The sequence below is a fragment of the Tasmannia lanceolata genome, unplaced genomic scaffold (genome assembly GCF_043159265.1).
Source record: "Tasmannia lanceolata isolate RefF3 unplaced genomic scaffold, GAP_Taslan_0.1 ptg000003l, whole genome shotgun sequence".
NCBI classification, from domain to species: Eukaryota; Viridiplantae; Streptophyta; class Magnoliopsida; order Canellales; family Winteraceae; genus Tasmannia; species Tasmannia lanceolata.
The window spans coordinates 61,543,634-61,561,620 of NW_027518680.1; the positions used below are offsets into that span (position 1 = coordinate 61,543,634).

Here is a 17,987-nt window from a genome sequence, read left to right on the forward strand (position 1 = left end):
CGCGCCGTCCCCTGCGTCTTCATCTCTCATATTTTATTAAGCGCCGAATCTTTTGAATTCGCCAACTATCATGTTGCTCTTATGCTTATGAAATCTAGGACACCGTTGCAGAGAGCATTTGATGTGGATTTTGATGCTCATATTGTTGTTGTAGTTCATTGATGCATTGCGGATCAAATCAGATTCTAATCTTTAGTAGATGACTTTGTCCCTCATTCATCCCTAGTTGGAATTACTTCATTTGGAATCTGGGTTCTACTTTTTTCATTTACCTGGACATTGCACAGGCCATCTTGTTAGTATTAAGGCGAGGTGAATCCTCTCTGGTTCACTTTCTACCCTGTTCAGGAAACTGCTTCCTATGCCCTTTGTTGGCTAACATAGGGCACCACTTAGGGCAAGTTCTTTAACCCTTCTTGGCAATGCTTATGTGCTTCTTTTTTTTGTCGTAGAGAATGAAATAAACAGGAATGGTGTTCATCTCTCATGTAATTTCTGACTTTTTTGGCAGTGACTTGCTATGAATTCTTGGAACATTACAGTCTGCTTCTAAATAACAGAGACTGAGAAGTATTGAAGAACATGCACTGAACTTCTTTCTTACCTATCTGACAAATATTTCCTTTTGAGTAACAATAGAATCGTGATGATTTTTTTTTCTGCCTTAGAGAAACATTTGGGACTGTTTGTGTGTTATACCTCTCTGTCGCTTAAATCCGCAAGGCAGGAACAAGCAACCTCATTGTAAGCAATGGAAAAAAAATGCAACTTTAGAGATTCCCAAGATGGAAAATGTTACAAGGACATGCTCTTCTCAGGATCATCCTAGACCACCCTCTGAATACTGCCATGTGGTCCAAAATAGGGGTGTGTAAGCTCACTGACACAGGTGTGTGTTCAGGCTTTGTCCATATCATTCCAGAAGGTAGAAACCAAGTTTTCTTTTTCTTTTTTTTGTGGAGAAAACGAAGACAAATATCAGGTTTCTAAAACTCGAACTTCACAAAAGCAGTCCGTGATTTTGATGAGAAAAATGACCCAAAACAAAGACCCATTTACCATGACACAGCGAAGATTATCAGAGGACCCAAAACAAAGATCCAGTAGGTCTCTTAACATCCTTGTCTTGGCTAAGAATCTTTTTCTTTGCCTTTCATATTTTGTATTCAGGGGGGTAGGATTGCTAGTCCCCTCTGCTTGTAATGCTTAATATGAATATATGGTCATTTTTCAAAAACAAAAAAAGAAAAGAGGAGAAAAATTACCCAAGCGTCCCTCAGAAGGATACTTGGGAACTCTCATCTAGCTCAAAATCATGTTTTGTGACAAATAGGAGACTGAGAAACAGAAATGAAGAAGGAAACCCCTCCACAACAATTATAAGAATAGAAAACATATCTTTACATGAAATAACAGAAAAAACGGGCATTACTGCCTATTATACAGCCTATCCTACACCCTGCATATTTCGTAATAAGCACAAATTCCGAGAGTTTCCTCCATCATAGTTGACATCACTTGCGAAAAAAGGGGCGTCGAAAAATCGGGCTTTTAAGGCCAGCATCCCTCTACACATTCACATTCTCAAAAAGATTTCTCTGCTCCGCAACCCAATAGGTGAAATCAAAAGAAAACCAAGGAGAATGAGAAACGCAGTTTTAATTAAGCAAGCTGAAATGAAAGCATAAGAAATATCTCCCAAGGAACCAATTTCTGGTGAACCACTTGTTGGAACAGATGCTGATATAAAAGAGGCGCCTGCAACCAATGACTCCCAGATCAAATGAAATCCCTGCTCTTTGAAGCTTCTAGAGATCACCAAATCATGCACTTGAGACAGCAGTGGTGAAAGGTGATTGGAAGACTAAGTAATTAAGCTAAACGCCTCTCTTTTGCAAAACTAACAAAAACATATCTAAAATTACAGTATCAAAACTGGAAAACCCACATTTGTGTAACTACTGGCAGGCAAATGTAAGCAAACATGTTGGTCTGAAATGAGTCAATCACTTCTGATAGTGTTTCAGATGATATGCAGTGTTATTTTGTACAAGAAGCACAAGCCCACATTGATAGGCAAATGAGTTCACATCAGAGCTGATCTTCACTTCCATGGACTTGAACCATTTCAACAAAAGACAGAAAAGGACGGAACAAACTAGTCTCTAGCAACAACATGAACAATCCAACAATAGAATTAGTCAATCATACGGCAAAATGTCACGCATTTGACAATCGACATTTACTTTCTAGTCTGCACATACACGTATATAAAATGTTTCAATGTTTAAGGTGGTACCCAGAGGTCCCAAGCAAATTCAGGCAACACTAGACAAGAGGTGGATATTGTTTGGCTTGCAGACGAACCCTTCTTTTATACTCCGTTGGTTCCTGAAAATTCATCAAAGCCACATATGTTACACAACAATGACAAGAGCTATAAAAAGTAGATACAATTTTTTTTTTCCTGAGATATCGAAAGATGAGACCTGGATGAAGAGGTGATATCCATCTGTCTGGGCAGGATCTGCGGGGTTTGGTTGATCTAGTAAATCCTGAATCCCGACAAGAATTTGTTTCACAGTAATGGCTGGTCTCCACCCCTGTCGGCACACATAACGCAACATCTGTTAGCCGAGGAAGGATCATGTTCCTTTTCAAAAGAGTCAATATAAGTCAGTAGAAGTGGCAGTCATGGAAAATAATATACTTACACTGTCCTCATTGAGGATTGATAGGCATACCGTTCCAGAAGGATAGACGTTTGGGTGGAAAAAACCTTGAGGAAATTTGCACTTTGGGGGCTTACTTGGGTAGTCCTCGCTGAAATGCAGTGTAATAGGGAAGTACCCACCCTCCCAGTCAGTCTGCAAAATTATCAAGAAAATCAAAAGTAACTACCATTCTCTTTTGAAAGAACGTAATAGCATGTACTATTACCACTACTGTAATGCATACTAGCAACTATAGGTATCATGTCATATAAATGGGTCCGAAATAACACCAGCCACAAAAGAGACAGCTATTTCCGTTCCTTGTCATTATCTATCTCCATAAAATGATATTTATTCTACTGTTTTGTTTCTTGCTCCATGCATCATACCAAAGATCAGAATGCTACAATCATCAACAGAGGAAACTCAGAAATTGAACGAGTTAGATAAATAATATATAAACTCAACAAAGCTTTGTTAAATTTGATGAACAGAAGAAATCAACAGTTATAGTTGGGTGGGATTCATGTGTTTTTTATTCCATTTTAGCTGGGTTGGGTTGTATGTGTGCCAAAATTTATTTGGCACGTAAAGTTATGTACTATTTTCTTAACTTCTATCACATTATCCTTGTCCTTTCATTGTTTGTAACGACTTTCCATTAATTTACTAGACTTCGGCAAATTTTCTAATCTACTCAGCCAAAAGTAAGCAAAGGCCTCTGGGCAGTTTTTTTAGTGGGGTCATATAATTCATGAACATTGCTGTCCAAGCATAATCTATAATCTCATGACTGTCATCCAACTAAATCTAAAACAATTCATCCCAAGTTTTTTTTTTTGAAAAATGACATTCCATTGATATTAAAATAACACAGGGGACCAAGAGTCCCGATATATATTACAAAATATCATATGGAGAATGGGCCTGGTATATCAGGACCCAAAAGAGGAAAACTTGAAAGCATAACAAGATACAAAAGCATATCTCTTTCTTCCCTCCTTATCCACAGAAGTCGCCTAGCAGCCACAGGGTCCGGGGACCGCTCCAAGATGGGGATGCACATCTAGGAAGCACTTCTCTCCAGCTCCTCCAGAGTTTGTTAGAGGTGGAAAACCGGCAAACCCATGAGGGGGTCCAACGGTTCACCGGGGAGCTTATCCTACGGCACCGGAATGCCGGCAGTGAGCGATACTGTCGACTTTCCAAAGCCAGCACAGGTTTTTGGGGGAGAATTTAAAGCAACCGGCCACCCCTTACGACCGGGAGGCTCGAGACTAACTGGGCATTCCATAGGGTCCTCTTGAATTTCAAATCCAACAGGGTAATAATGATCAAAGATCCGGATATTAACAGGAGGACCTAATAAACGCCAACAGAAGGTTAGGATTTTGGCCAAAACGAAATTCATACAGTGTTGGTGATTACCTTCCATTTTTGTCTCCAAGACCTTACCGAACAAACTCCCTAAGGCTTCCACCGTTGAAGTGGCCCAAGCATGCAAAGGGACACCATAAAAATTAACCAAGAGAACTTCCTCACCCTGGGTATAATCCCTATGCCACGCTGAAAGAGACAAAGAGATGATCTCCCAAACCCTCGGGTCCCCTCGTTAGGATCTTATTGGCCTGCTTTTCCGATTCAAATATAAATAGAAGCTCATCCTTAGCCAATGAATTGGGGCAGTGTAACGATGGAATTTCCCAGTGCTTCCGTGCCCAGAGCCACGTATCCTCTAGAGTCCCTTTGATATCTCTCTGTTTCCCTATCAGACATGACTTTAAAGAATCCATTCAGACATCCACCTCGCCACCGGAAATAGAAAAGGAAGAGCGCCCCCCCCCCCCCCCGGTCCAAATGAAATAGAATATTGCCGCTATCAGGCCACATCCCACCCTTGCTATCCTGGGAGGATGGTGGACTAACATTGGTCACCAGACTTTGAGGTTTTTTAAGCTGCCAACACCAACGACACTTATCCCTCCATTTGAAATTCACATATTCACATGAAGAGCAAGACCAATCTTCATGTTGCCTATCCACTCCCTTCTTCGATTTCCATTTGCGATTTACCCCCCTCGCATATGAAATCGGTTTGGTTTTATCATGAAGTGAAGCAGATTGAGAGAGTGATTTCTTCCTTATGTGCTGGCAGCAACGGCATCTGCTTCTCCACCTAAAGTTACAGTAGTTACAAAGGGAGCAGAGCCAATCCCCCGGCTTTCCATTTGCGAGTGTAGTCATCAAACTCACTAAGTCATGGGTATTGTAATTCATCCCAAGTTTTTCATCAAGATGAATTAATCAATCCAAGAAGATAACACAATAATAACAAATGACAACCTGTTCCGAATTCCTAAATCAAAGAAGTGAACTACTTTATTTAGGTTTGAAAATTATGAAGCAAAAGGACACAACGACCATTATCTGGCCTCCAACATCAAGAAAACTCGAGATAAATCCTCCTTTGGATAAGTAGAAATCTTGCATATAAAATGATTTGCAGAATGGAGATGGAAAGAGACTTTTAGCTCAGTTGTTCATCTGTCACACACACACACACACACACACACACACACACATATATATATATATATATATATATATACAGAGAGAGAGAGAGAGAGAGAGAGAGAGAGAGAGAGAGAGAGAGAGAGAGAGAGAGAGAGAGAGAGAAAACGGTTCCTACACACATGTGTAGATAAGTTATCTACAAACTAGCTTAAAATAGAGTGGGGCCCACATTATTTGGGTGATCCAAACCATTCATTTTTAAGGCCCTCACATAGATAGGGTGTCCACAAAAAATCAAATCCATTGGATCATCCTAACCATTCGAACTGTGGAGGCAAAAAATGGACTAATTTGTGAAGGTTTAAAGACATCCATTTTACCTCCACAAATCGTAGGGTTGGGATGATCCTATGGATCTGATTTTTTGTAGACACCCTATCTATGTGAGGGCCTTTAAAATGGATGGTTTGGATCACCCAAACAATGTGGGCCCCCACTGTATTTTAAGCTAGTGTGTATAGAACTCTCTACACATATGTGTAGGAACCGTTTTCTCATATATATATATATATATATATATATATATTGGAAATGTTTTCTGCGCGATACTTCAGATAAGTTATCTGAGCAAGAGATCAAAAAAACATATGGGCGCACATTGTTTGGATGATCCAAAGCATTCATTTGGATAGTCCAAAGATAGATAGAGTGTGCACAAAAAAATCTACTCCAGAGGATTATCCTAACCCTTCGATTTGTGGAGGTTATGGGTATAAACCTCCACAAATTTGTCCATTTTTAACCTCCAAAAATCGAAGGATTAGGATGATCCTATGGAGCTGATTTTTTGGGCACACCCTATCTATGTAAGGGCCTATCAAATGAAAGCTTTGGATCATCCAAACAATGTGGGCCCACATGATTTTTTGAGCTCTTGCTCAGATAACTTATCTGAGGTATCGCGCAGAAAACGTTTCTCATATATATATATATGTGTGTGTGTGTGTGAGAAAAGTGTTCCGAGTTACCTGTGCATTAGTGGCTTAAAGAGCCGCCGATTGGTCGTATGGCGGGTCCACCTTTGCGGGGTCCACAAAAAGCGACCAATCGGTGGCTTTTTAAGCCACTAATGCCCAGGAACACTTTACTCTCTCTCTCTCTCTCTCTCTCTCTCTCTCTCTCTCTCTCTATATATATATATATATATATATATATATATATATATATATATATATATATATATATATATACGGAAAAGTGTTGCTACTCGGTCTTGAAGCTAAGCTTATCTACGATCGGGTTAAATACAGTGGGGACCCACATTGTTTGGGTGATCCAAACCATTCATTTGAAAGCCCCTTACCTAGAGAGGGTGTCCGCAAAAAAATCAGACCCATAGGATGATCCTAACCCATCCAACAGTGGAGGAAAAAATGGGCAGATTTGTGGACAAACTGTGTCCGTCCATTTTTTCTCATTTTTCCCTCCACTGTTGGATAGTATGATCCTATGGATCTGATTTTTTGTGGACACCCTATCCAGGTAAGGGGCTTTCAAATGAATGGTTTGGATCACCCAAACAATGTGGGCCCCTACTGTATTTAACCTGACTGAGTAGATAAGTTTAGCTACAAGACCGATATGCTGGAAAAAAGGAAGGTGTTGGCTAACACCAATAGACTCCTTGTGATTTGCATGGGTCCCAAACACAGAAGCCGACAGGATCTGAGATCTTCCAAGTCCATATATCACCTAACCACTTACATTTATACAGATATAGACTATAGTATTAATACATATATTGCATAGTATTAATACATATATTGCAGAGTGGTGACTGCTTCTGATATATTTGCACGTATAATGTATACATATGATGTATACAACCTACAGGAACCTTTGCCTCTGTTGCATCACAATCTCCAGAGGGGCCTGCATAGGAAAGGCCACAGAATTAGGTAAGAAAAACACCCCCACCCCCAACACCAACCTTACGTGTCGTAGTGCCATCCTAGATAAGGGATTTACATTGACCATCATAGTTTAAATTAATCCATCCATCTGATGAAGGAGCCCATACCTCACGAGGTCTGAGGGTGGGGGGAGCTCCGCCCCAATCTGGATCCAATTATGTATAATGTCTTGGGTCGAAACCCATAAACTATTTAGTCAACAGCAAGATCCAGCTAAGGAACTTCGTGTTGTGGCTGCTCCACTCCTCTGCGGTCTCTTGAACTAAACTTTGTTGCCTCCCCGCGAGCGAAGTGAATGGGTGCGTTTAGAAACCCCAACAATGATCCAGTTTATAATTTTACAAATCGAGTTAGATTTATAGTTAAAAATTCAACCATTCCTATATTTCCACATGATTCAAATTGCAGAGGAAAAAAAAAGAATTGTCTATAAGCAGTCTAATCTCTTATTGCTAGCTGGTTTCCTCCCCCACAACCAAAGGCGTTTAACAAAAGATAACACTGATTCATCCAGCTGAACATTGCTTAGACCAAAGAAAAAGCTACATATCCGAATTGCCCTAGGATTCTGAATAAATAAATGAGTAACGTACTCTAATAGAAAGCCACAGTGCACACAGTCACGCAACTCACAAATGTCTTTTAATGGGCCGGTCTCCAATAAGAATTTTGCATTGGAGAACATACCAAAAGAATATAATGGCTCTAGGGAATGCGAGAGACTTCCAAACATTTTGTAATCTAGGGTCCGAGGGGATACCATTGGCCAAGGCAAGACTTAACAGAGAAAATACCACCTTGCTCCAGGGTCGACATCATCTCATGCATGTAATTCATAGATGAGAAATATTTTTTGCATACTAATTCAAATAGCTTAGAAGACTCATTAGCGATCCTAAGGGAGTTACCCTTGCCAAGCAATGGAGTGAAAACCCTCTAGGCATCACTATGCTTCGAGTAATCTACAACTAGGGCCAGAGGATCGAGAGCTCTAGTGAAGACCATAGGAAAGGAACTGCCAAAAGGCTCACCACACCATCTATCCCACCAAAAAAGATGGTGCTCATTGTTCCCTATACATACATATTGGTTAGAAGAAAATATTGGAAGATAATCTTCCAAATTCTTCCAGATCGGAGACTCCACAATCTGCCATTCACCCAATCGAGGGCAATTACCAAATTTTTGTATTTGGCCAATATCAATTCCCATAACTCCTTTTATCGGAAGCCCTAAGCTTTCCTCTTAACAAACCCTAGATTGAAGAAGAGTCGCCGGACCCATCCATCAACCCATTGGTGCAGGGTATGAGATTTCGATCTCCTTTTTCCTTTTCTCTGTTGTTGTCTCCTCCATCCTCGATAAGACATTACGATCTACCATTAGGGTTTCATTGTAGAAATATCAACATCCACGAAATAAATCCGTCACATAAAATGATTTCCTCTCCATTACTCAGTCGTCGTCAAGCTCAACCTAGTGAGAGAGCTAGACGAGTTTTAGGGATTTTGTTAGAGGAGGGAGGAGGAGACGGGAAAGCAGTGAGAGGGACGATGAAAATCTTAGTTTTATCGAGATAGGGAGGGCGCGACTCACCCCGGCGAATCATTTCTTATTTTTTGAAGTCACAAAAGGTTGCTGCAAATAAAAATGCCAGAGAAATAATTTGAATCTTGAATACTAAGAATAGGTTGATAGATGGCTAAAAGAACACAATTCTTTTATTTTTACATTCTCTGGAATGAAAAATAAAAAAAAAATCATTCCAGAGAATGGTAAAAGAACAAACCCTAATTGTTTCTTGCAGGGCCTCAACATAACTTGCAATACCTCCTTCAATCCTCCAAAACCATTCATATCTAGTTTTGAGGTTGTAGACGTGTCTTTAGAAGGCCAATTGGGATCCGACCGTTACTCTTCCACCCCAATGCAGCCAATAGAACCGATGCCTCATTTAATTTAATTAGTTTGTCGTACACATTGTCGTAAACCGGTAATAAGTTCATAGCCATCGACTCTCGTGACACAATTGGATATGCTAGAAATGCAACAATCCTATCGGTATGCTCGTCTCAGTGCTTTAGCAAAAATAAGTTGATCGATAGGCAATGTTTTGGAGAATCTAGAAGAGGATGTTGCGAGGCAACCATTCCAAAGGGTGTAAAAGATTTCAACTTTACATTCGAGAGCTTCCACAACTATGCAAAGACAAAAAATTTAGTCGGTGCAGCTATACATTTCTAATATATAAAGATAATTTTACCTTCAATGCTTTTATACTTCAAGATTCCTATGATAGAAGTTTCCCAATGGCATTAGATTGTGCAATATCCAACATAATGCGTGATGGAGCTCGAAGAAACTCGAACAGTTCTGTTGTATGAGTTTTACTACTTTTACAAGCCTGTAAGCAACACAGGTACAACACCACTCACCACTCTTCCATCCAGATGAGTCCATTTGAAGCTGTATATAGGATTCCATCGTCATTCTATCATCTTTGAGAGGTGGTAAATTGTGTATTAGTGGTATTTGAGATCCTACTCTTAGCTTCAAATTCAAAACATGGAATAGGGGATGAATGCGCGGCGATGATGGAACAGAGCCAACCTTCTCCAAAATTTGAAAGGGCCCATAGTAGCGAGGTGATAGCTTCAATGATTGCTTAGACGTAACAGGGGATGAATGCGCGACGATGATGGAACAGAGCTAACCTTCTCCAAAATTTGAAAGGGCCCATAGTAGGGAGGTGATAGCTTCAATGATTGCTTAAACGTAATAAACATTTGCCGATATGGTTGGAGTCGAAGGTAAACCCAGTCCCAAACGAGAAATTCAAGTTTTGTTCGGTGCGATCAGCATTGCGCTTCACCCGGTCTTGGGCCTGTTTGTAGATTCTCTTTTAGTAGTTTCAATACGCGGTCCCTTTCACTCAAAAGTTACTCTACTGCTTGTACCTTTATGGCTCCGGGCACATAGCTAAGGACGCTTAGTGATGAAATCCCATATACAGCTTCAAATAGACTTAGCCGGATGAAAGAGTGGTAGAAGTAGTAAAATTCCAAAACTGTTTGAGTTTCTTCGAACTTCATCACACATTATGTTGGATATTACACAGTCTAATACTATTAAGAAACTTCTATCAAATGAAATATATAGCTGCACCGACTAAAATCTTTTGTCTTTGTGTGGTTGTGGAAGCTTTCGAATGTAATGTTGAAATCTTTTACATCCTTTGGGATGGTTGCCTCGCAACATCCTCTTCCATATTCTCCAAAGCATTGCCTATCGATCAAGCTATTTTTGCAAAAGCACTGAGACGAGTATGCCCTTAGGAAATGCAGTGTATCCAATAGCGTCACAACCGATGGCTATGAGCTTGTTACTGGTTTCCGAAAATGTGTTTGGCAAACCAGTTGAATTAAATGAGGCATCAGTTTTATTGGCTACGTTGGGGGTAGAGGAGTAACGGTCGGATCCCATCCGACCACTGACTTGTAATTGGCCTTCTAAGGAAAAAGGTTCACCATACCATCTATCCAACCAAAAAAGGAGGGTTCTCAATGATACCTATACAAACATATTGGTTGGAAGAAAAAAATCCAATTCATCTAGATCGGATACTCCACAATCTCCCATTCACCCAATCAAAGGCGCTTACCAAATTTTTGTATCTGACCAGCATCAATTGAGCCCATAAATCTGTGTTGTTATTGAAAAGAATCTCCACCACCACCACTTCTTCACCAGGCAGATTGTGCAGATTTGAACAATGTTTTTAGAATCACTTAATGCCTTGTTGAACATAAATACTTTGGGGAATCAAATATGTTGGAAGTGGTAAGTAATCCATCTTTTAAACGTTAAGCAATTGAACCTCATTTGTTTTGGATACCATGTCTTGGGTATCACATCGACCTCATGTAGGAGATAAAACCCCAACTCTCAAGATTCAAGGAAAAAATATGCAACATATTTTTCATGAGCCTCAAACTGATTTTATATCTGAAAATTTTTCTAAATTCAAGACTGAGATATGACTAAAAATAGAAAAAAAAAAAAAAATCTCCCAATAGGATTATTCTCGATCTACTTCGAAATTAGTATTTTTTTAAAGGAATCTACTTCAAAATTATCACCGACGGTATCACATCGACCTCATGTAGGAGGTTATCTGATGTAGAAGATAAAACCCTAATTCTCAAGATTCAAGGGTAAAATCCATTTTAAAAAAAAGATTCAAGGAAAAAATATGCAACAGAGTTTTCGTGAGCCACAGGCTGAGGATTTTTCATGAGCCTCAAACTGATTTTATATCTGAATTTTTTCTAAATTCAGACTGAGATATGACTAAAAACAGATTAAAAAAAATCTCCCAATAGGATTATTCTCAATCTACTTCGAAATTAGTATTTTTTTTTTAAAGGAATCTACTTCAAAATTATGACCAACAAGGAAGATAAATTAGATTACAACAGCAAGATTTAATTACTAGTCAGTGGTCGGATGGGATTACAACTGTATGTTAGATCCTGCAGAATCTACATGCTGAAAAGAATAACCCAAAGATTAAACTGTATGTTAGATCTTTAAATCCTGCAGAAATCTCAGGTAAGAAATCTTCTAGATGAATCTCTTCCTCCAAACTTTCACGTTTAGAAGAAAAAAAAGTCCAAATCCTCTCTATTTCACATCACAAGATGCCCTAAAAGTGAGGTTACATCATATTCATAACCTCCATGCTGACACCTTCAAAAAACCTAACTAGGATGACTCCCAACGAAGAAAAAAACACTTAAACTACCAACAACAAACAAAACCGCAAATAGTGATGTGAACAATGTGTGAATAGTCACGTGATCAATGTGTGAAAAGTGCTGTAAACAATGCGAGATTCCTTTCTCAAGGTTCATGGTGTGTGGCCGGGGACTTTAATGGCATCAATTAGCCAAAAGAAAATTTTATTGCGTCTCTCCCGTGAGGACTATGTTCTCGGATTTTATACCTAATCATGACCTCATCGACCTTCCCTTGCAAGGGGTGAAGTTTATTTGTTCTAGAAGAGAGTTCCTTCAATTTTGTGTAGGTTGGACATATTTCTTATTTCTTCTGAATGTCTTTTCCTAGGTCCTTTAGAGGTTGCTCTCTCACCCTATACCGGACCATGCCTCAATCCTTGGTAGAGGATGAGTTGAAGCCCAACTCCTTTAGGTTTGAACAGAACTGGCTAACAAAGTGAATTCAAGTCCTTCATGATCAATTGGTGGACTTCTTTTATCACCAAGGGAAACCCCGGTGCCCACCTATTCACAAGCCTAAGAACTTTAAAGGGGGCCTTAGTGATTGGAAAAGGATCCATTTTCAAATTCTTGTTATGTGGCAGAGTGTAGTAATGTCAGGGATCACCCTTCTTAACCGAAAAGAGGAGTTAGCCCTCTGTCTAAAGTTGATCGAAAGGTCTAGAGGCCTTAAAGTATGAGCTGGTCAAAATTATTGACCAAGAAGAAGTCTTATGGAGATGGAGATCCAGATCCTTGTGGTTGGCAGATGGTGACCGTAATTCTAAGTACCTTCATCACACAACCATTTCTAGAGGAAGGAAAAGGTTGTTACGCAACTCGGTTATCTCTGGTCAAAAGTTCAAAGCTAGGCCTGGGATGAAGTAATTAACTATTTTTTCAAAGATGTTTCAATCATAGTGGGAAAATAGACATTGAATTATTTGTGATCTTCCTCGGATACTTGAGTAGGATGCTTCTAATCTTGAATCTTGCTTTTCCAAGGATGAGGTCTGTAGAGCTATTTTCAGCTTACCATATCGATGAAGGTATGGGAGGTAGTTGAACCATATCGATGCCATTCAAAAAAAGAAGAAAAAGAAACTTGAACCATATCTGATGAAAGTAATGAATGAATTTTACTTCTTCCATGGTATCTCCAATGCATTCAACGTCTCTTTTATATCTTTTTTCCCTAAAGTTAGAAATGTGTAGGACATTAATGACCTAAAACCCATTAGTCTCATTGGAAGTGCATCCAAAATTATATCCAAGTTCCTATCATTAAGACTCAAATGTTTTATGCCTTTGTTTTTAGTCTCATTGGAAATGCATCCAAAATTATATCCAAGTTGACTCCTATCGATAAGACGCAAATGAGTTATGCCTTCATTGGTTGTGGCTAACCAGAGTGGTCTTGTATCAGACAAACAAATTCTTGATGGGATTGTAGTGGCCAACGAAGTGTTGACTCAACAAAGAGCTATGGCTCTCAAGGTATGCACCTTAATCTCCGCCTTGAGAAAGCTTACGATAAACTTGAATGCCTAACTAAACAGAGAGCTATGGCTCTCGAAGTATGCACCTTAATGGGTCTTCCCTGAGTCGCCAAAGCAGTGTGGGGCAAATTGCTTGACAAATTCAAAATCCCATGGGTCTTACCATGAAAAGCTGGTTGATCTACTCCAATGCTGGACTCTAGTTCTCTGGAAGAAAAAAGGTAAGATACTTTGGCATGTGTCTTTCCTTGCCACTATCTGGGTGCTATGGAAAGAAAACAACGCTAGAGTCTTCAAAGGAATTTCTCAGAACCTGGACTTCTTATTCATTAGAGTTATTGCCCTTACGATATTTTGGGTAAAGATCTTACCATCTTTTAGATTTGTTTCGGCTTATAATCTTTAAGAAGGGTGGAAGTTATTGTGGATCGGCAAGCCATAGGCACAAAATATCCCAAGAGTGGTCCTCTCCGGTGCCGGACTATGTGAAATTTAATTTTGACGGTTCTAGCTTTGGTAACTCGGGCCCAGCAGGCATTGGTGGTATTTTGAGAAATTCCCTTGGAGAGGTGTTGTGGTCCTTTGCCGGCCCCATCAGATTTGACGATGCAACGGAAGCGGAAGTGAAAGCGTCTCATCAAGGATTGAAGTTGCTTGCCAGAGATCGGGTAGAAAATGTGACTGTAGAAGGAGAGACTATGATGTCATACGGTGGCTTAACAAAACCCAAAAACCTCCTTGGAGGTTTGATTCTCCTTTTAATGAGATGTTTAATTGGATTGCTCGCTTCTCATGGTATTTTTCTCACGTTCGGCGCTCCACAAATCATGTGGCCGATCACCTTGCGCAAGATAGGGTTTCTAAGGACGCTCTTGCTCTTTATGATTCTCTCCCTCCTTAATTCTCGTGTCTTTGCTTTTGTATTCTTTTTCTCTTTGGATTTTCTCTGTAACTTGACCATCTTGGTCTTTTTCAATAATATGACTATCAGTTTCACAAAAAAAAAGGTCTGCAACTTAATCTTCGCCTTGAGAAAGCTTACAATAGACTTGAATGCCACCTTGTTATGTGGAGTGTGGACATAACGCAAGATGTGATTTGGTTTTAAGTGGAAAAAGTGGATAGAATGGTGTATATCAACCGTCCACTTTTCCATCCTCATTAATGGTGGTCAGGTGAGTTACTTTTGGTATATCCATCCAGAGGACATGGGCAAAAGGAGTAGCTATCTTAGTTTCTGTTCACGGTGGTGGCAAGCATCGAATACATTATTTTTAAAGCAACACACTATGGCTTTCACATGTGGCCCCTCTTTTTTTAAGGTTGGCCTACACATGGCACATGTGGCACCTCTTTTGGGTTGGCCATTGCATGTGGATTTTTAATACCAAGGAGTTTTGAACCCAGGACCTTTGTTCTGATACCATGTTAAACCACCAATCACTCCAAAAGCTTAAGCAGTTGGGGAAGGCGTTATTTAATCTTTCAACAAGCTGATGAGTTCCTCTAAAAGGCTTTAAAACTAAAACATATAAGGAGGAAAACGTCAAGATGTCTAAATGATGAAAAAAAAATGATGAAAGCTAAAATTAGGAACATAATATTAGAACACGGACAAGAAGAATTCAACTCTCCAAATGCAAAGCCCAAACTTCAATCTATCAGTCACACAACACTCGGAGAACAGCCAAACCCAATCATATTACCAGAATAACCCAGGAATCATAAGAACAACAAGATACATGAAATAAAAAACCCAGTTGCCTACGTAGAAAGTATCAAGTGACGACTCTACAAAAAACCATTCCCAAGTATACATGGAAAAGCAATAGATGACAACATAGTAGAAAACGATAAAAGTAATATCCACAAAGGAACATAAAACCCACTACGTTGGAAAAAAGTTTCATATTAGGTAAATTCCTTTGAGATTCGAAATACGAACATGGGAATCAAATCATTGAAATATTTGTTGGATCAAAAGGTTCTTATTCATATATTGCTGGATTCCAATAGATTTTTCGAAAATTCCTTTCCTGCACAGAGTTAACAGTGACTGAATCCTCCAAAAAGCGAAATTAGGGTTCCAACAGCGCCAAAGAAAACCAAAAGTTCAAAATCTCATAAAAGCAAAAACTCCTAAACCTTATGAAAATTTATACTTAAAAAGGTGTTCCTAAATAGAGAGGAAATACAAGTGAGGAATATTACCCCTTGCTTTCCTGGGATAGTGCAGTGCCATGTCATCAAATTTACAGAACCATCGGGTCCAGTTTCCGGCTTCGCAACAAAACCCTAAAAGCCAGAAAAAAAACACAAGAAAAGCAAAGATTGTTAGGGCAAAATGGAGGAGAAAAATGAAACCATAAAAGAAAGTAAATATGCAAGAAAAGCGATTATTGTTAGGGCAAAATGGAGGAGAAAAACAAAACCCTAAATTTTAGTAAAAAAAAAAACAAAAAAAAACTGAACCCTAGAAGAAGGAAAATGCGTAAGAAAAGCGAAGATTGCTATCGCAAAATGGAGGAGAAAATCGAAACCCTAAAATTATGAAGATACACAAGAAAACCGAAGATTGCTAGGGCAAAATGAAGGAGAATATCGAAACCCTAAAATTAAGAAAATACACAAGAAAAGCGAAGATGGTACATGCCTAATTGGCCGTAACGGAAATAAATAGGAAAAAAGACAGAAAAGAGGGGAAGAAAAGTTGATTCGAGGCAACCGGACCTCCTAGAGGTTCAATTCGAGAGGAACCATGATTCTCCTACAAAGTTTCCTTTGCTTTAAAATTCTCTTCTTCTCATTTCATTCAAATACAAGAACTTAAATACATGTAGAAAGAGAGTGCCACATCAACAGCCCATTAACCCACAAACTCTACCCACTAACATGACACATAATACAACTAGGGAAGTGATATTTACGCCCCTTTTCATCACCTCGCACCAGTGTATCAATGACTAAAGGAGGGCTAATGTACTTGACGTCAGAAGAATCCAGTGGCCTTGATTGCCACGTACACCGGCGCTGGGTGTCCCTGGTGATGAAAAGGGGGGTAAATATCACTACCCTAAACTAACATCCACAACCCTACATAAATAACTACTTGATAACTACTTTGCAACTACAGCACATACACCATAGAGGTATGTATCAGAATATTGCTAGGGCAAAATGGAGGAGAGAATCGAAACCCTAAAATTAAGAAAATACACAAGAAAAGCTAAGATTGCTAGGGCAAAATGGAGGAGAAAATCGAAACTCTAAAATTAAGTAAATACACAAGAAAATCGAGATTGTTAGGGCAAAATGGAGGATAAAAACAAAACCCTAAAATTAAGAAAATACAAAAAAAAAGAAGCGAAGATTGTTAGGGGAAATTGGAGGAGAAAAACGAAACCCTCCTAAAATTAAGAAAGGGCAATAATAAATTCGCACCCCTCGTAGGATAATTCGCACCCCTTTAAAGGTTAAAAAACGTTAAAGTCTGCCACGTACCCTCCTTTAAACTGGTGCGAATTATCCTACAGGGAGTTAGAATTTATCATCGCCCTTAAGAAAATACACAAGACAAACTAAGATTGTTAGGGCAAAATTGAGGTGAAAAACAAAACCCTAAAAAAATAGTGAGTTAGATCAAACAAAACCCTAAAAACATAGTGAGTTAGATCGAGAGAGAGAGAGAGAGAGAGAACACATACATGTGGATGATTTTTCCGCCATGCTTTTCGTTCTTCAGAGAGACGACCACGAGCGATTCCTCCAGACATGATTTTTCTTCTTCTTCTTCTTCGTTTTCTTGAAGTAAAAATGGGAACAAAATACAGAAAAAAAAAATGATCGTATTTGGAAGAGAATCGAAAAGCGATTCGAAAAGAAAAGAGGAAAGCAAATACACTTATATGTAATGATAAATTCGCACCCCATGTAGGATGATTCACACCCTTGTAACGTGAATTGTGGCAGACTTTAAACGCCTTCTGACGTGTAAGAGTGGGGTGAATCATCCTCTAGAGGGTGCGAATTTATCATTTTCCGTTGGTTTCCTTCTTCATTTATTTTATGTTTATATGCAGTAAAGTCACAGTCCGTACTCTGTAGGCGTGGAGATTACGCAACTATTTCCGTCCATGAACGGACAAGGGGGTGCCCGTATCATAATTCAGGGGGTTACATTTTAGTTTCATCTAGACGTCCATCTTGTGGGCCATAAAAACGGACCGTCCTTATATAACCTTTGACTGTCGGATTAAGATTAAGTAATCTTGACCGTCCATTTAATAGGCCCTACCTTGGATCACTAATGGATAGAAAATCTTACCACCAATGTCTTGCATGAATATGCTAAAATACAGTGTGGCCTGCGTTATTTGATGAACCAACCCAACTTAACCCAACTAAGCCTTTGTCTCAGACTAGTTGGGGTCGGCATTATTTGATGATCCAAATCATTTATTTAGTGGGCCCTAACATAAATAGTTGTGTCCTAAAAATGATGTCCGAAGG

The 17,987-nt window shown here is 39.3% G+C and overlaps 1 protein-coding gene across 1 annotated transcript; it reads right to left on the minus strand.

Moving 5' to 3' along the window:
* Nucleotides 1–1,987: 1,987 nt before the first annotated feature.
* LOC143858099 (SUMO-conjugating enzyme SCE1) lies at nucleotides 1,988–17,340 on the minus strand. The gene is made up of 5 exons (XM_077368720.1): nucleotides 17,183–17,340; nucleotides 15,690–15,773; nucleotides 2,715–2,867; nucleotides 2,490–2,603; nucleotides 1,988–2,391 (listed from the first exon to the last, which is right to left on the minus strand). The coding sequence occupies exons 1-5, from the start codon at nucleotides 17,249–17,251 to the stop codon at nucleotides 2,329–2,331; spliced, it is 483 nt and encodes a 160-aa protein (XP_077224835.1). The 5' UTR covers nucleotides 17,252–17,340; the 3' UTR covers nucleotides 1,988–2,328.
* Nucleotides 17,341–17,987: the final 647 nt, after the last annotated feature.